We start from the raw sequence: 19,255 nt of genomic DNA on the forward strand, positions 1-19,255 counted from the left end.
CTCCCTGATTGCATCTCTAAATTGAAATTCTAACTCTGCACCATGCCACTGTGAGTGTCCAAACAGGTAAGTTCTGTCCTACAAGTTATTGGGCTCTATACAGGAGCTACTGGGTAGTTCAGTGGCCTGTATTCTGCAGGAAGTCAGACCTTAAAATCTGTGAATCTGCACAACACAGAACTGCTCTTGGACTCCTATGTCCAATGAATCAGCAGTTTACAGCCACCAGGGCTGTCGCTTTTAACCAGCAAGAAAAGGGAAAACAACTTGTTTGCACCAAAACAAGCTCTTTAAACCTCTTTCTGCTGCCTTTTTTGAGTATGCACTTTTGCTGCTTGGTTTTAACATGACCCTGACTGCATCAGGAGACATTAGCAAGCCGGAACCAGCACAGTGAATAGAGACAAGATCTGAAGTAGCAGCGTCTTACTAGAGAAGTGAGAAGCAAGCAAAACAGTCTGAGAAAAACCTCCTCTGTTTCAAGTGACTTGCTTGTGGGGTGGGATTTCCCTCCCCGGACTCCTCCCCTCTGGCTCCATCACTGTCTCCTCTTCCGTTCTCCTCATTTCCTCTAAAAGAGGACTCTGATTATGACGGATCTGAAGCCCAAAACATTAATCTGACTATTGGATTGCAGGAAGCAGAGACTTCTGTATGTGAGTGAGTGATTCCCCCTGCTGGGACCCGAGTAGGTGAGAAGGAACTGAGATTGTTTTTCTACATACATGTGAAGGGCCAGGGGAGAAAAGGGCTGTGGAAAGATGTATTAGTGGATCAGTTTCCTAAAGGGGAGAGGTTGTGTTAAAACTGGCCTGCACAAAGCACTGGATAATACTCTAGGATACAATCCTACACTGGCTGAGAGGGGTAAAATGGGATGCACTTGGTGTGATTTAATAGTGAACCAGATCTTTCACATTTCTGTGATTGTGGTTTTCTCAATCCCTGGGGTGACTCTTATGGTCAGGCTGACAGACAAATGTTTTTCACCTATCAGGGACTTTCTTCTTTCCCAAGAGCAGAACTGACCTGGATGAGTTTGTGTGTCATTAAAAAAAAATCCTATATTCTTAGTTTAATCTAATCATAGAATATCAGGGACCTTAACAGATCATCTAGTCCAGTCCCCTGCTCAAAGCAGGGCCAATCCCCAAACAGATTTTTGCCCCAAATAGCTCCCTTGAGGATTGAACTCACAAGCCTGAGTTTAGGAGGTCAATGCTTAAACCACTGAGCTATCCCTTCCCCCCATTCTTAGTGATGGTTGCCCCAGGAGGGTGATGATACTGCTGTCACCCTGGCCCTTCCTTACTCCATGCACTCCCCAACTCCTGTCACATGATTATTAATTATTATTTCTATTACCGGAGCACCTAGGAGCTCTAGTCAAGGACCACAACCCCTTTGTGCTAGGTGCTGTACAGACCTCAGCTGTAATCTGGAAGCTCTTTGGGGTCGGGACAGAGCATTTCTTTGTCTTCTGCGAGACACTCAGCACACCTTTGGGAGCTATACAATAATTAATAATTGTAATACTGCTGGTAAAAAGGTGCCAGATCAGTTGAGAGCCCGTGGAGATTTTAAATGAAGGGGTGGGGGGAAGGCAAATGCGATATTAAAATTGTATTTTTACATATATGAAAGTCAAGAAATCTAAGTTATGATTGGTGGGATAATGGAGCTATTAAAACAGTTCCCAACTCGTCCACACTGCACTGACATGCGGTGTTTTGGGTAAGTGTCTGGGTGTGCAGATCCCTTGGCAGGAGCAGGGTCTTCATATCAGTTTGTATACCTTAAAAGAAGAGGAAGTACACACTACGGATGTAGGGCAGATTTTGGTACTCTTACCCCAAGATGAGGAATACCTTACTCCATGAGTAGTCGCATAGGGTACTTCTCAGTTTGAATAAGGGTACATAATCTGACCATTTAGTCTTTAGAGTAAATGACAGGAGCCTGATTCTCCTTCTCACTGATTCTCCCCAGTGTAAATCTGTCTGTGAAGTTACACCAGTGTAAAACTGGTGTGATGGAGTAGAGAATCAGGCCCAGAGAATGATGACTACTTCCAGTCTTCCAGCCTTCCAGTCCCTAGCTCTGACACTGGCTCATTGTGTGACCTTGGGCAAATCACTTAACTAGAGTTGTGCAAAACTTACTGGTTTCAGTTCACAGTTTGTGTCAAACTTTTCTCATATTGTGTGGTTTTTAAACTCTGGAGTTTACCTTTCTGTTTAGGGCCCACTGAAGCCCAGAGTGGCAAGGGTGGAGCTCAGAATGAAACCAGCAAGCAGGGTTAAACTCTCTGGATTGGGCATGGTTTCCCTAGGGTTAATCAGTACTGCTCACAATTACTAAAATCACTTTGAAAAGTTTTGAACAGCAACAAAATCTCTGGCACGTTTGGGCAAGATGGAGGACGTTCCTTGCACGTCCAAGGACAAGCAATGGGTTAATAGTTCCATGACTGTTGGGTGGGACACGATTTCTGAGCCCTTGGGAGCAGGTAAAAAAAATGAATCCGGATGGAAGATCCTGTTCCTCCACCCAAAGCTGAGCGACTCGCTTTCTGGGCAGCCAAATATTACATGACCGTTTAGTGGCTGATTGTGAAAGTCAGCTAGGTGCGGCTTCAGTGTTTGCTTGGGACAGCACAGGGTGGGGAGGGCAGCCCTGCCCCAAAGCCTGCTGGTTTCTTCCTCTCACAGGCATTCCTTTGCCCTGCACTGAGTCAGCACTGGGGGCTCCTGAGTGGCAGAAGCTGATTGGCACCGACTCAAACACCCCACCCCCTAAGCGTTCTTGTTTGGACAGTCTGGTAAGCTTAGTGATGGAGGTTGTTTCAATTAAGATTTCAGCCAATCTTTTCAAAGCTGGGTGCCTAAATATAGGCACTTAAATAAGGGTCCGGATTTGCAGTGGTGCAGACCACAGACACAACTCCTACTGGGGGGGTGGGATAGCTCAGTGGTTTGAGCATTGGTCTGCTAAACTCAGGGTTGTGAGGTCAATCCTTGAGGGGGGGCCATTTAGGGAACTGGGGTGTGTTTAACAAAAAAATCTTTCTGGGGATTTGCCCTGCTTTGAGCAGGGGGTTAGACTAGATGGTCTTTCAACCCTGATAGTCTATGAAAATCAGGGGGTTTTATTTAGGTGCCTAACTTTGGACCCTTATGTTTGAACATTTTACCTGAATTCTCTACTACCTGATAAAAGAGAAGAATTTGTTAAATTGCATGTAGGTAATACACAGTATGTCTCCCGGGGATTAATTCTTTAACTGCAGATGGAGCTATCTTTCTCTCTATATTTCTTTATCTATCTTCAGAGTTTATACTGCCACCTGGCACTGTATTATCTGAGCATCTTTCTTGTAAAACCAAGAGCAATAGCAGTCTCTAGTGCAGTCTCTGGCACATCTCCACGCCACAATGAAAGTCTGAATGGGAAATTTTTATTGCTGGTTGGGTTTATCATTTTTTGCTTTTCCTCTTTCATGATGTGTAATGGCATTAGTTGTGTCAGTAGTTTTTTCCATGTCTAAATATTTTGCTCTGGTGAGAATTGATTCTATTCTTGTCATATCTTTGTGTTTAAATGACACACAATGCTTAAAAAAAACCCAAACAGACAAAATCCCCTCACCCACCCGCTGAGAAAGGTGATATGTCTTCCAAGTGCTGGAGAAGCAGAAAGGGAGAAGGCAAAGACGATGGAGAGCCTGAGGATATGTCTGTCTACACAGCATTTTGGAGCCTGCATGAGCAAATGTCTCAACCTGGACTGAGAGATTCAGGCTAGCAGGGCTCATGCAAGTGCTCTAGAATTAGCTGTGTAGACAGTGCTTTGAAATTGTGACTCAGGGTTTGTCTACACTGGCAAGATTTTTTGGTGAAACTATGTCGCCAAGGAAAAATCGACAAAAGCAAAGTCGCCAAAGTGTATCTACATTTGCTCCCTCTGTCGATAGATCGTGTCCACATTCAGGGCACCTTTCTTGACAGTGAGAGCAATGGACTGTGGGTATATATCCCACAGTCCCTGGTGACACCATCTGTCGCTAGGTATTGTGGGAATGCAGAAATGGAGTGTGGCGCATCCTGGGATGTGCAAAATGTACTGTCATGCACCGCTTTGTGTCCCACCCGTCCAAAGGTCTCTGGCTTCTTCGCGCCATTTTTCCAACTGTCATTCTTTTGTAGTGTGCGCCAGCATCTGCAGTGAGAGAGGATGGATCCCACACTTCTCTCGTGAGGACACCGCACATGGCAGCACAGTTACTCGCAGAGTTACTCGCAAAGTTAGCAGAGGATGAATCGCAGGCGCCCAAGTGTGATATGGATAATAGCAACTTATCAGTGCTTTGTGCATTCGCAGAGCAGCTGCATATGTTAGACCGTTATTTTGGGGCTAGGGAAACAAGCACTGATTGGTGGGATTGCATTGTCATGCGGGTGTGGGATGACAACCAGTGGATACAGAACTTTAGGATGCGTAAAGCAATAAAGCAACCTTCATGGAGCTATGTGCTCAGCTGTTCCCCGACTTGCAGCTCAAGGACAACAGATTGAGAGCTGCACTTCCGGTAGAGAAGCATGTTGCAGTTGCTGTGTGGAAGCTGGCAAATCCAGACTGCTACCCGGTCAGTTGCAAATCAGTTTGGAGTAGGAAACAGGGCCGGCTCTAGACCCCAGCGAGCTGCGGGACCAGCGGACCCTCCGCAGGCACGTCTGCAGGAGGTCCACCGGAGCCGCGGGACCAGCGATTGGCAGAGCGCCCCCCGCGGCGTGCCGCCCTGCTTGGGGTGGCGCAATTGGTAGAGCCGCCCCTGGTAGGAAAGTTCACTGCTGGGGCTGTATTACTCCAAGTGTGCAGGGCAATAAATCGCATCCTGCTGCGTTGGACTGTGACTCTGGGAAATGTGCATGAAATAGTGGATGGCTTTGCAGAGATGGGTTTCCCTAACTGTGGCAGAGCGATTGATGGCACACACATTCCAATTTTAGTGCCAGATCACCTCTGAATACATCAATAGGAAGGGATACTTCTCCATGGTGTTGCAGGCACTTGTGGATCACTGGGGGCGTTTCACGGACATCAATGCAGGCTGGTCTGGAAAGGTGCATGACGCACGGATCTTCAGGAACAGTGGCCTGTACAGAAAGCTGCAGGCGGGTACTTTCTTTTCAGACCACAAGATCATAGTGGGGGATGTGGAAATGCCCATAGCAATCCTGGGAAACACGACTTACCCCTTCCAGCCCTGGCTCATGAAACCTTACACAGGGCACCTGGACAGCAGCAAGGAGCCTTTTAACAACAGGCTGAACAGGTGCCGCATGGTAGTCGAATGTGCCTTTGGCCATTTGAAAGGTCACTGGAGGTGTCTCAATGGCAGGCTAGTCCTTACTGAGGATAATATTCCCGTGGTCATAGCCACGTGCTGCACTTTGCATAATCTATGTGAATCTAAGGGTGAAATGTTTACTCAGGTGTGAAGCACTGAGCGCTTGACTGCACAGTTTGAACAGCCAGATGCTAGGGCTGTCAGAGGAGCCCAGAGGGCTGCTATTAACATCAGAGAGGCTTTGAGGAACCACTTTGACAATGAGGGGCAGTAACACATGTCTGCTTTGGAGTTGCTTCCCTGTTGCATCCATATAGAATTTTGGGGCCCAAGATCCATGCAACGCAATGCTTTAGAAGCCTGTTCTCGAGAGTGAATTGATTGCTATATGCTTTTGTAGAACACAGAATAAAAACGCGGTACCATTAAATATCTTAGCCTTTATTTATTGTTAAAAAGGGTAAAACCTCACAACTGTGTGTAGCTCCAGCTATCACTGTGCAAGCTGTGAGGGGGGGTGGAGTGATGGGGAAACTCAGGAGTGCTGTGGAGTGAAAAGGAATGTGTGGGCATGGGGGGGGGAGGGATAGCAAAGAATTGTGCATCTGCTGCAGTGGTGCTCGAACTCGGATCTGCTCAGTCTGCAGCTGTATCAAGGACTTGAGCCATTTCTATCTGATCCTCCATAACTTTTATCATCTGCTCTGTCACTTGCCTAGCAAAAGCAGCATTCTCTTTTCTGTCCTGCTTTTCGGGTTCCCAGCACTCTTTCTGTTCCCTGGTCTCTCTCATCATGCTGTAGAACCTCGTGGAACATGTCTCCTTTACTGTGCCGAGGGTTTTTTTCTTATCTGCCACAGTCAGTCCATGGGAGCGTGTGATGTGTTCTTTAAGGTCTGTGCTGAACAGAAGAGGGATTGTTACATCCCAGCAAACGATTTAAACATTTTAGTAAAAAGGGCATTTTTCTAGTAGAAATCACTTTCTCTCTGAGACTCTAGGCAGGCACACAGCTCTGTGAGCACCCCAGTCATGGTGAGTTTCAGGAGTGGGGGAAAAGGCGGTTGTGCGTACGGACAAAAAGGTCTCAGCTTGCAGGGCAGCTTTGCAGGAAACTCATTCTAAAATTATCCCACACTTTTTCACAGACAGCCAACCTGCTGGCTGCCATCTTGCTTCTGAGGGTGACCAGGGAAACCACGGCTCAGCTACTGAATGCTTGTGACTTTCACCTCGGTCTATTTGCTGCTTTGGTCCCAGCTCCAGTGATTGCTAAATGGCATGGTACAGTTTCCTACAATGGGGGAACTAACAAGGCTGCAATCCCTTGGAATCTGCATCAGAGGATTAACAAGTACCTCTTGGAAACCATCGACACCCTGCTTGGCCATGCAGATTAGCTACACAGGGCGATGTCCAGCTCACGGAAAACACTACCTGCCTCCCACTTTTTGATTCCCTACACAAGCCACAGTAACATACCCAGACTCTCATCTGCTTCCTGCTCCCCGTTGAGCACTTCTGGAGTGGAGAAAAGTTTCTGGCTGCCTGCCCCACCGGGCGACACCGCTGGGAACACCGCATCCTCTTCTAGCTCGACTTCTTCATCGACAATTTCAGCCTCTGGGTTACCCCCTCTTTCAGCTGCATGCGAAGTATCCACAGTGCTATCGGTGATGGAGGTGGGGTTACCACCAAGGATAGCTTTCAGCTCCTTATAGAAGCGGCAGGTCTTTGGTGCACCACCAGAGCGATGGTTCACCTCCCACGCCTTATGGTACGTCTGCCTCAGCTCCTTTATCTTCGCTCTGCACTGCTGCGTGTCCCGATCATAGCCCTTTTCCCACAAGCCTCGAGAAATTTGCTCATATGTGTCCCTATTCTTATGGGTCACTTGCAGCTGCAACTGAACAGACTCCTCTTCCCAGGGCCAGTCTAACCACTAGACGAACTAGGTGGCTGCCTAGGGTGCCAAGATATGGGGGCACCAAAAAGCAGTGTCCGATGTCACAGGAGTCAGCTCAGTGGGGCAGGGCGGGGAACGAGGCCTCCATAACAAACCCGCCCCCGCAGCGAGGGGCACCGCACAGGAAGGTCAGTGGGAGCCTGCGGCGGAGCAAGGAGGAGACAGGTGGCCAGGTGCAGCGACCAGTGCGGCTGAGGGGAATGTGGAGCCGTTGGGGAACGCAGGACGCGGTCCTGAGCTCAGGTGAGCTTCGCCCTCCAATGCTCCGCGCCTGGGGCCTGGCCCAGCTGCCTCCTGGGGTGAGGGAAAGTGAAATTAAACCCCGCAGTGTGACGGAGGGGAGAGGGCTGGCGCAGGTACCACTTCCAAACACCGACCCCCCCAGTGGCACTGTGCCAATGCGGAGAGTCGGCCCTGATCCACAGGGAGATCCTCACCTGCTCCCTGGGAGAGCCCGGCTCTGCCCTCTTTGCCCCTGGGTCCCCCCGGAGGGCGAAGTACTCAGCGCCTGGGAATGTTTAGAGACCCAGCGAGCTGGGGGCATTCTCAGCCTCCTCCTTGCTCATAGGTTCCCCCGGGCCAGAAGGGACCGTTGTGATCATCTCCCCTTGTATTAATTCTAATGAACAATGGCACATTATGCAGTATTCGTTTTTGAAAGTTTATAATAAGCGATGCTCCGGAGGGAGGGGAGTGGGGGGGGGTGTGCAAGGTGGAAGTTTTGCCTAGGGCACAAAATATCCTTGCACTGGCCCTGCCTCTCCCCATATACTGATCAGATCCAACAGCTCAGCGGTGGTCCAAGCGGGAGCCCGTTTGATGCGATAGCCAGCCATGCTCCCCTGGGGAGCCACCTGGAAAGCTCCTCTAGGAAGCCAGCAAACAGGAAATGAGATTTAAAAGTCCCGGGGCTTGCAAGAGGGAGGGGCGGGTTGGCCGCAGGGCAGCAGAGTTCAAACCGCTGACCAGAGCGGCAGCAGGGGAATTGTGGGATATTTTCTGGAGGTCAATAAAAAGCGGAAAAAAACCCTGTGGTGTCTACACTGGCTGTTTGTTGACAATAAAGGGAGGGGAAAAGACAAAAGTCTCTCGCAGGGGTGGAAGTTTTTTGTTGCCAAAACTAGGCGTCCCCCCCCCCCCCCCCGAAAAAAGTGACCCTGCAGTGTGTACGCTATCGCTGTTTTGTCACCAAAAGCCAGTTTTTGGTGACAAAACTTGCAAGTGTAGACAAGCCCTTAGGCACTGAAGTCCACCCCCATCCCTAGGCTTCAGAGCCTGAGTCACAACTTCAAAGCACTGTCTACACAACTATTATTAGAGCACTAATGTGAGCCCCCACAGCCCAAGTCTGTCAACCTGGGCTGGGAGCCATGCTGCTGTGGGCTCCAAAATGCTGTGTACAAATACCCTGGGCTTGTCTACACTTGAAACACTACAGCGGCACAGCTGCTCTGCTGTAGCACTTCAGCATAGATGTCACCTATGCCGATGGGAGGGGTTCTCCTGTTGCTGTAGCTAATCTACCTCCCTGAGAGGCAGTAGCTAGGCTCACAGAAGAATTCTTCCCAACCTAGTGCTGTCTACACGGGGCCTTAGGTCGGCTTCACTATGCCAGACAGGGATGTGGATTTTTCATACCCCTGAGCAACGTAGCAGGGCTGATCCAATTTTCTGCTGTAAGCCAGCCCCCAGTGTGTGCAGGGCTGGCACCCTCTTTTGTAAACAAAGCCCATTTGCTGGGAGATACTCCTGGGACAATTAACATGATCATTGACAGTCACTTTTCAGAGTCGAGCCGCACCCTAATAATCTTTTTCCTTCCTGTCAGATAAAAGGAAACTGAAGATGAAGCCCGCTGCCACCTATGAGCTACTGGTGGATGGAGTTGGGAAGTGGGATTTTACTGGAAATTTTTTTCCTTGTGAGCTGTTGCTCACAGGAGACGCTGCATTCCCGGTGTTGGTAAGCCCTGAGAAGCAGGTACCGATCGCTGTTTCTCACTATGGGAAAGGCCGGATGGTGGTCGTTTCTCACGAGGAAATCCTGAAGAATCCCAACTTTTCCCAGTTCCTTAGGAATGTTGTGGACTGGCTCAGACCCTTCCCAGAGGCACAGGTCGGAGTCCATAGGAGCCTGGATCCCCTCTCTCAGCTGCTCCTAAGGTCCAGCACTAAAGTGCAGCCCGGCGTGGGGCTCAGTGCCTCTCTAGGGGTGTACTGTACAGATGCCTATGATGACGCTCAGGCAGAGGAGCTGGTCCACTTTGTAAAGGGAGGTGGGGGCCTGCTCATTGGTGGTCAGGCCTGGTACTGGGCTAGTCAACACGGTGCGGAGAAGGTGCTGTTTGAATTCTCTGGGAACCGAGTGACCAGCGTGGCTGGCGTGTACTTCACCGGCAATACAGTGAGGCCAGGGATCTTCAAAGTCTCGGGAAAGATCCCAAAGATCCCCTTGATCGTCCCGTGAGTAGCACTTACCACCTTTCCCATTATTGGCTTTGCCCCAATAAAGTGAGAGTTTTACATAAATGCCCGAGAAAAGGGGGAAACACCCAATTTTCAGATATCCTGGGTGGTGGTGGTGGTGCAGATCATTATCCAAGCAGGGAAGGGCGGGGGATCCTTTAGTTAATCAAACCCTAAATGAAAAAGAGCAAGGTGTCCTGGCTAGTCATTTGGCACTGGGTTAAGCTATGGAATCTGCTTCCCACCCAAGAGAGAATATTGGCAGGGCCGTGACGGGGAGGGGGCCATGTCTGTGGGCACTGAGCACTGACTGTCTGGTAGGCTCCAGGGAGCCTATTGCACACAGGATGAGGAGAGCAGTAATAGCCATTCTTGGACCTTGCTCTTTTCTCGGCTTTGTACTCCAGGGTTGTGTGACGTTGCAGGCACCTCAGACAGAACAGGGAGTGTGGCCCGTAGGGTGGCCAGATAGCAAATATGAAAAATGGAACGTGGGGTGGGGGTAATAGGTGCCTATATAAGACAAAGGCCCAAATATCCAGATTGTCCCTATAAAATAGGGACATGCCTGAGGCATTCATCATGCCCTAAGCTGTTTGAGGAGGAACACAATGCATCCCTCAGCTTTGGGATGCCCCTGCCGCTGCAGCAGCTCCCTTGCCAACAACAGGCAACTAGTTGTTTCTCTGCCCAGCTCTCAGGGCCAGATTGTCCCCCTGGATCCCACCTGAGCCAGGCCTTCTCAGCCCTGAGGACATTTTTTCCTTTCTTCAGTCCCGTAGGGATTATGGAACTCTCTACTGGCTGAGTACTGAACTGAGTAACCCAGCATCCTTCACGGGTTAGCCTCTTTCCCTGCTGCTCAGCCACGGTGAGGGGAACCTACTGAGTACCAAGTCAGCAGGTTCATTGAAATACTGTACTATTTAAAACGTAGTTGCAAGAATTAATGGATTTAATCTGCAGCAAGGGGATTTCAGGTAGATGTTAGGAAAAAACTTTCCAATTCTAAGGATAGTTAAGCTCTGGAATAGGCTTCCAAGGGAGGTTGTGGAATCCCCATCACTGGAGGTTTTTAAAAACAGGTTGGACAAACACCTGTCAGGGATGATCAGTGATGGTCAGTGATACTCAGACTGCGGCGGGCAAGCCGCAAGTGGCTCTTTAATGTGTCTCCTGAGGTTCTTTGCAGCACATGATATTACAACACTGTGATTTAATTATTAACTAGTCTAAGTTATTAACCAATCAGGATGCTTTTACGATGTTATTAACCAATTAAGTTATAAACTTGCATGAAGTTATTAACTTCTTCGCTGTGAAAATATTTATATACAAATATTTCCCCATCATACTGTTTACATATGAATAGCCCTAAAGTAAATGATATAATGAATTCATGCTACTGTGACTGTTTTGGGTAACGTTGATTACTGATTTGGCTCCTGAACCACTGAGGTCTAAGTATCACTGGTCTAGATGGTCCTGCCTCTAGATGACCCCTGGAGGTCCCTTCCAGCCCTTCATTTCTATTATTCTATATTTTAAAAATTCCAATTAACGAATGTGCTTTAGAAAACAGACACAGAGTATTCCTTATGTTACTTGGATAATGCACAATGCTTTCTGAGTCCCAATCATCTCCTGCTGAAGTCAGCAGGAAGTCTCCTATTGGCTCTGGCAGGAGTTGGATGGAGCCTTTATGTGCTGTGATAATACATGAAATGCAGCCATCTTGTGGGTGGAGCCTGGCAGGCAGACTGTGCATCAGGCCAAGAACAATAGGTGTAAAGCTTTGGGCTTACACAAGAAACCAGACAAGCTCCCTGCTGGCCCCCGAATCCAGGGCGTGCCCAGCCATCTTCTTCCTGTCCCCACTCCCAAGCTGTGCCTGGTACAGTTCAGAATCTGGGCTTCTGACTTCCACAAAGTGCAATGGGGTCTTTAATGACCACAAATGTTGCTTTGCTTTCACAATATGGCCATTTTATTTCACTGTAGTTAAAGCCACAGCTGTTGTAAGAAAATTTCCCCCACAGATTTTTGTCTCCTCAGTCACTTCCCTTTCCCTAGCACTGTGTTATGAAACTCCATTTCTCTCTTCCAGCTGGATGACTGGTTTTGTCATCCAGTCATCCAGCTCTGGATGCTGGGTTTGTTTTATTACAAAGGTAAAGAGAATCTTTGCCGAAGGATGCAGAAAGGTGCTCAGAACACAACTACAAATTAATGTAATTAAGTTACTTATTACAAGTTGCTGATTTATTGTCATGTTCTCACCTGCAGGGCATTGGCAACAAGGTGGGTGGAAGGCTTTCTTCTCAGGAAAGTTGTATGGAGATTATCTTCCTTTGGGAGTTTTTAGTTAGGGTGGAATTCACCCCATTTTAAGTATCAGAGGGGTAGCCATGTTAGTCTGGATCTGTAAAAGCAGCAAAAAGTCCTGTGGCACCTTATAGACTAACACACTTTTTGGAGCATGAGCTTTCGTGGGTGAATACCCACTTCGTCGGATGCATGTAGTGGAAATTTCCAGGGGCAGGTATATATATGCAAGCAAGAAGCAGGCTAGAGATAACGAGGTTAGTTCAATCAGGGAGGATGAGGCCCTCTTCTAGCAGCTGAGGTGTGAAAACCAAGGGAGGAGAAACTGGTTTTGTAGTTGTAGTTTAATCCTGAGATTAAACAAAGACTGTGAATGGCTTGCCAACTACAAAACCAGTTTCTCCTCCCTTGGTTTTCACACCTCAGCTGCTAGAAGAGGGCCTCATCCTCCCTGATTGAACTAACCTCGTTATCTCTAGCCTGCTTCTTGCTTGCATATATATACCTGCCCCTGGAAATTTCCACTACATGCATCCGACGAAGTGGGTATTCACCCACGAAAGCTCATGCTCCAAAACGTGCGTTAGTCTATAAGGTGCCACAGGACTCTTTGCTGCTTTTACCCTATTTTGAGAGTTTAAGTGGGGCTTAAATGGTGCATTCACTGTATTCTGACCCCCAGCGTAGTTGTAAATTTCACCCATAGCAAATAAAACTGAGCTTTAAGGGATTGGTGTCATGTGTGGCAAAGAAGCTGAGAGAAGAAATCAGATGAGGAGGCCAGAGTTTTTAATTCCTGCCCTATGGACACACAAGTGTTATTTATTCTCACACTCTATCAAGCCATTGGTTTTTTTTGTTTGGGTGGAAAATTCAGAGGTTCCAAATAGCAGCAGATTCATCACAAGTGACAAAGGGAAAATTAAGTTTGGTAAAATTATATAGCAAAGTCAAGGGGAAATAAAACTACAGCACTCGACATGGCTTTAACTGCAAGAGCCATGCAGGGGCAGCAGAGGGTAAAATGATCAGTATGAGTGAAGCGAAATAGGAGCACTGGAAAGCAGAGGTTAATGGCTAGGAAAAGGGTGGCTGCGCTTTACAGAGGTCAGAGACTTGTTTCAGCTGAGTCGCTGATGTGTATGTGTGGACAGAAGCAGTCCTCTCTTCTGAGCAGTAGCTGTGGGATAGTTAAGGAAAAGGCACTGGCAAATCTTTCAGGCTTGACTAGAGGATGCATTTCTGAGGTGGCTTAGGCATGCTAGGCCTCATAGTTTTGCCAACCCCAGGGGTTCAGAAATCATGAGTCAGGCCAGTGGAGATTGGCTTAGAAATCAGGAGAGCTAAAACAACCCAAAACACACAGTAAAGGTTGGGTTCTTTTTCTTTGGTCTCCTGGGTTCGCTGCCTCTAGATCTCACCTGGGACATGTTTTCAAGCTCAACTTTGAGGCTACAAACGGACTCTTTAAAAACGAAGGCTGAGACTGCAGTTCAGAAAAACTCCACCTGGCACCAGACTCACTATAAAATTGTGAGGGGCAGCACCAAAGAGTATGGGCAGGGGAGGAAATGGGCTAGGGATGGCCTGTTGTGTGCCCCTAGCATCCCTCATGGTTCTGTGATTGTATAAAGGGTGTTGTGATTGGGCCTAAACAGGGATGCCTCTTGATTTTGCAGGCACGGGGCTAATCTCAGCCAGGATGCAGAGCTTCTCCTCAAGGGTCTGTCGGAACTGGATATAGTGACCGGCGGGGTGCCATCCCCACTGCTGGTGCATGGGGTGCTGGCCTTCCCCCTCGGCCTGGACAGCTCCCACCGCTGCTTCCTTGCTGCAGCGCGCTATGGCCGGGGCCGGGTGGTGGTGGCGTCTCATGAGGGCCAGCTGTGTGCCCCAAAGCTGGCAGGGTTCCTGCTCAATGCTGTACACTGGTTGGATGCTGGGAGGCAGGGGCTGGTTGGGATTGCTGCCCACCTCAAGGGGCTGTGTTCCCTGCTGTCCCAGGAGGGCCAGAAGTACCGGGTATCAGCGCTGACGAGCGACATGAGTGTCTACTGCTGCCCTTCTCACAGCGACCAAGAGGCAGAGAAGATCCAGGCCTTTGTGGCGGAGGGGGGAGGGTTGCTGATTGGGGGGCAGGCCTGGTACTGGGCCTCCCAAAATCAAGGCCAAGCTGCCGTTGCCAGATACCCTGGCAACAAAATCCTCAACCGCTTTGGGATCAGCATCCTGGGCATGAACCTCAAGGCTGATAAATACCCAGCACTGCTACCGGAGGAGCTTCCCCGTCACTACCACTTCCGTCAGGCACTCTCCCTCTTCCAGAGGCAGGTGGACAAGGAGGAGGCACTCAGAGCCCCCCTGGCAGACTGGCTGCATAGGCTAGGGCAGGATTGTTCTGCCTTCCTGAGGATCCCAGCTGAAGACTGCCCCGCGTACTCCTCACTCCACCGCATCCTGCTCAAAGTGCTGCGCAGAGGTGGGATCCCGCAGGTCAGCAAGAAGAATCCAATCAAGAGCAACTCCAAGGAGGCAGCCCTGCTGTGCCTGGCTACGGAGCTGTCCCAGACCATGACAGACTGTGCTGTCCTGGTGCAGAAACCCACCGATGCGGTCTGCAAGCTCCCATCCAGCTCTCCTGTCACCCTGGAAATTGATGGCACAAATACAGGTGAGAGGAGCAGTCTTTCCATCTTCCCCATGTAGAATCACATGGAAAACGTGTGTGTGTGTGTGTCTCTCTCTCTCTCTCACACACACATACACCCCTCTGCTGAGATTTCACCTTAATACCAAAACTCATACTTCCCCATGTGCCTCTAACACACTGGCTATTTCCACCAAAGAGACAGGTTGGTGTCAAGCTTGTACATTTGTGTGTGATTGTGGGGCACTGCATGTGTGCGCTGGGAGTGGTTCCATGTTAGAAGTGACAGTGTTGTGGAGTTGCAGTCTGTGAGTGTATGATGTAAGGGGTGTGTGTTGTGCTTGCTGTGGGTGTGAATGGTGGCTTTTAGTTGGTGATTGCATAGACTTTTCTTTCAGGCTGGATGTGGAATCTTTATTCACACTGTTGTGTACTTACTCGCACAAGTAGTCCAATGACCTTCAATGGAGGAGGCAATCTGGCCCTTAGTAATTGTGCTGAAATACACTTGATTAACCTTAACTCCAAGTTAAGGGAGGGTTTCTGCTTGGGCAGTATAAAGAGCTCTGAACTCAGCTGCTTATCACAGCTTTACAGGCTCTGCTGGGCAGCTAATGTTTGCAACTCCCTAGGGTGGCCGTCTAGAAACAAGTCCCACTATAGTGAAAGTCACGGTACCCATGCGTTAGTTAGGGCTAGGGGAAAAAAGCCCCTTATGCCAAAATTTTTCATGCTTTCAGCCAAGCAGCACGTTGTCAACAGGTCTGGTAACACACAGGCCAATTCTGAGAGTTCTGAGCAAGAAAAAAATCAGATTCTTTCTTCTTACTCTGGCAACTCAAAACTGCATTACTTTAAGCATGGAAATGGGCAGGGGCCAGGAGTGCTGAGTAAGGCCTAGTCCTCCAGGTATTTAGGTGCCTAACTCCCATTATTTTCACTGGGAGTTGCATACCTTTGAAGACCTGTGCCTAAGGGCTCTGAATTCAGACCACTTTTCTGTGATTCCCTGCAGGTGGGACAGCATGGATGAGTACAGGACTTTACCTACCTGATGGGAACACGGCAGTGATAATGTTTCCTTGCATGGCGACCAGTGCTGGTCTGCAGGTGATTTCTGCTGGCCTTTATACTCTGATACATTTGTGAGGTACCCATATCAGCAAGATGAGTTGCCAAGGTTCTCAAGAATCAGTCTGTATTATGGCTAGGCCTGCTCCTTTCTCATTCCTTATGCTCTTCTGCCACCTTGTGGCTGTTTCATGCCATTAAATTTTTAAAAATTCTTCACAGTTTCCTCTGCGCTCTCTTGACTGTTACATGCCTCCCCATTTTGCTTTGTTGATGCTCTCCACGCTCTCTCTGCTTCATTGTAGCTGTGCAGGGAAGCAAGAAAAGGTGGGAAGGGGACCAGGCAGCTGCTGACATTACTGAAAAAGGTCCTGCCGCAGTAAACTGCAGACATCCGTGTGTTACCTTACAGGACGCTGATGCTGGTGCAATGAGCCCTGGAGACTGAATTTCTCCCTAACCAGGGATGCCAAGTCAGCATCTCACCCACACATTGTACTTTCTCCAGTTTGCTTCCTCTTTGCTCTCAAGGGACACCTCTAAGGGTACCGGGGAGTTCAGTCACTGTGGCCCCGTCAACAGGGGCGGCTCCAGGCACCAGCGCATCAAGTGTGTGCCTGGGGTGGCAAGCCACGGGGGGGCGGGGCTGCTGGTTGCTGGGAGGGCAGCAGACAGCTTTCGGCGTTGCGCCTGCAGGAGGTCCGCCGGTTCTGCGGCTTCGGCGGGGATGCTGATGGCGCAGCACCGGCGGACCTCCCGCAGGCATGCCGCCGAATCTGCAGGACCAGTGGATCGCCCGCAGGCGTGCTGTCGAAAGCCGCCTGACTGCTGTGCTTGGGGCGGCAAAAAACATAGAGCCACCCCTGCCTGTCAATCCATGGCCCCGATGCTGGGACTTCTCATGAGGGAGGCATTCCAGCCCAGGTCCTCAAAGGTGCCAAACTCCCAGTGAAATCAGTCAAGCCACCTAAATACCTTTGAGGACCTGAGCTTTAGTGCTAGGGCTGTTGATGGCTTTGTGAGGGGCACACAGCTTCCCTCTTACGAGCTGCACTGAGCTTCATGAACTCTTGCTTCACACGCAGCAGTGAGACAGCAATTGCATTTGGTCACCGCAGGGCTGGATGGCAATCAGTGCCCTGCAGCTGTGTGGGCTCTACCTCAGACAGGCCCTAAGGCAGAGGGGGTGGGGCTGCAATCTGGAGCCTGGAGGGCCTAACCCTGCTCTTCCCGCCCTTCTGTTCCCCAGGTGCAGATCGGGTGTCACTCTGATGACCTCACCGCTGCGAAGGAGCTGAAACGGGCCCCCATGGTGGTACGCAAGTGCCAGGTCAGCTGCCAGAAGCAGTCAGTCTCCTGCCTCTGGGGCGGCCTCATTTACATCGTCGTGCCAGGGGGAAGCCAGCTGGGCAAAGTGCCCATCACTGTGGAAGGGGCAGTCCAGGTTCCCTACTTCAGACTGGGTAGGTGTTCATCCCTTGGGGCCTCTCCCCTGAGCCCGTTTCAATGGGCCGCGCGGGGGCACCCAAGCCAAAATGTGCAGCACTAAATATAACCAGAGTCCAAATGGTTAAAATCAGAATTGGCAGAAAAATGACAAACTGGGACTGTTTTCTGTCTTTTTTTTTAAACCATCTTTTTGCTGAAAACTGTCAACTTTTTACTGACCTTTTGAAAGATTTCCACCAGCCCTTTCCTCATTCCTCCCCCTTTTCCTCTCCTGCCCCTGTCTGGCCATTTCCTGTCACTACAGCAGAAATCCACAACCGCCCCTTTGATGTGTTTGCTGCATTTCCCATCAGTCTTCTCTTTATTGGTTTATGAAATTTCTTTTTCCTCCATCATTCCAAACAAAACCAGCGTGTTGCTATTTGACGCCTGCTGATCTCACTCACTGGAAGAGAAGTCACTTAGAGAAATGTGGACAGCGACTCAGGTGTCTCCTGTGAATCACCCCATATTGATTTGGTTTTACTTTGTTTTTTGGGGGGAGAGGAATGACGTGGATTTGGGACCCACTTTTCACAAGCTGTTATGGGAAATCAAGGCCACAGCTTGTGAAAAGTGGATGTATAGAGCGGGGACTCATGTAAAGATAGGAGATAATTACTAGACAGGAGGCTCAGCAGTGAAATGAGGAAGGATCTAGTGCTTAAGGCAATGAGCTGACAAGTTGGAGATTTGAGTACTGTCCTTGGCTCTGCCACAGCCTTACTGTGGGCCATGGGCAAGTCACTTAATCTCAGTTCCCCAGGTGGACACTACCGGGGGGGCAGTGATAGTTCCTAGGAATGCTGTGAGGATTAACTTATTAATGCCCATCCAGCACTTAAAAACTGTGAAGTGCTCTATAAATGCCAAATACTATTATTCCTGAGAGGAATCCATGATGAAGTCACACATTTGCAGCCAGCACTCAGGGAGTGTAACTCAGAGGCTGGGGTACATTTAATGTGTTTTCCATGTCCCTACAGGAGAGACCTGTAAATGCCAGTGGCAGGCCAGCATCCGGCACTACCCTGCACCCTGGGCCGAACTAGCTACTGAGAACATTATCCTGACTGTGCCTGCTGACAGCATCCGCCATATAGAGAACCCAGAGCCTCTTCTGACCCTCTGGGACCAGATCATGATGGCTATAGCTGAGTTGGCAGCAGCACCAGTGAAGTTCCCAAGGCCAGAGAGGATTGTAACAGACGTCCAGATCTCAGCTGGTGGGTATATGGCCGCATGGTTCTAGCAGGGTTTCCAAAAGAAGTGGCTTTAGGCAGCAACTTTAATTCATTCAAGGCTTTTTTGTTAAACTGAAACTCCAGACAAATGCAATGAGTCAAATAAACATGTGACCTGCATAGAGCTGAATGTTTCTAGTCCTTCATGGTGCTTCTTTGTATCCTTAAGGGTGTCCATAGAATCATAGAATCTCAGGTTTGGAAGGGAACTCAGGAGGTCATCTAGTCCAACCCCCTGCTCAAAGCAGGACCAACCCCAACTAAATCATCCCACCCAGGGCTTTGTCAAGCCGGGCCTTAAACCTCTAAGGATGGAGATTCCACCACCTACCTAGGTAACCCATTCCAGTGCTTCACCACCCTCGTACTGAAATAGTTTTTCCCTAATATCCAACCTCGAACTCTCCCAGTGCAACTTGAGACGATTGCTTATTGTTCTCTCATCTGCCACCACTGAGAACAGCCGAGCTCCATTCTCTTTGGAACCCCCCTTCAGGTAGTTGAAGGCTGCTATCAAATCCCCTCCTCACTCTTTTCTTCTTCAGACTAAATAAGCCCAGTTCCCTCAGCCTCTCCTTGTAAGTCATGTGCCCCAGCCCCCTAGTCATTTTCATTGCCCTCCACTGGACTTTCTCCAATTTGTCCACATCCTTTCTGTAGTGGGGGGTCCAAAACTGGACACAATACTCCAGATGTGGC

The 19,255-nt window shown here is 49.3% G+C and overlaps 1 protein-coding gene across 1 annotated transcript in view; it reads left to right on the forward strand.

The window, feature by feature from the left end:
• Positions 1–582: 582 nt before the first annotated feature.
• LOC123356683 (TRPM8 channel-associated factor 2-like) overlaps positions 583–19,255 on the forward strand; it is a 31,207-nt gene continuing 12,534 nt past the window's right edge. Inside the window, exons 1-6 of the mRNA XM_045000087.1 lie at positions 583–692; positions 9,145–9,778; positions 13,786–14,777; positions 15,769–15,863; positions 17,074–17,287; positions 18,299–18,538. Coding sequence (XP_044856022.1) covers positions 9,162–9,778; positions 13,786–14,777; positions 15,769–15,863; positions 17,074–17,287; positions 18,299–18,538 — 2,158 coding nt within the window. The 5' untranslated portion in view covers positions 583–692; positions 9,145–9,161. The remainder of the gene's footprint in view (positions 693–9,144; positions 9,779–13,785; positions 14,778–15,768; positions 15,864–17,073; positions 17,288–18,298; positions 18,539–19,255) is intronic.

Source organism: Mauremys mutica, chromosome 1, assembly GCF_020497125.1.
Source record: "Mauremys mutica isolate MM-2020 ecotype Southern chromosome 1, ASM2049712v1, whole genome shotgun sequence".
NCBI lineage: Eukaryota > Metazoa > Chordata > Testudines > Geoemydidae > Mauremys > Mauremys mutica.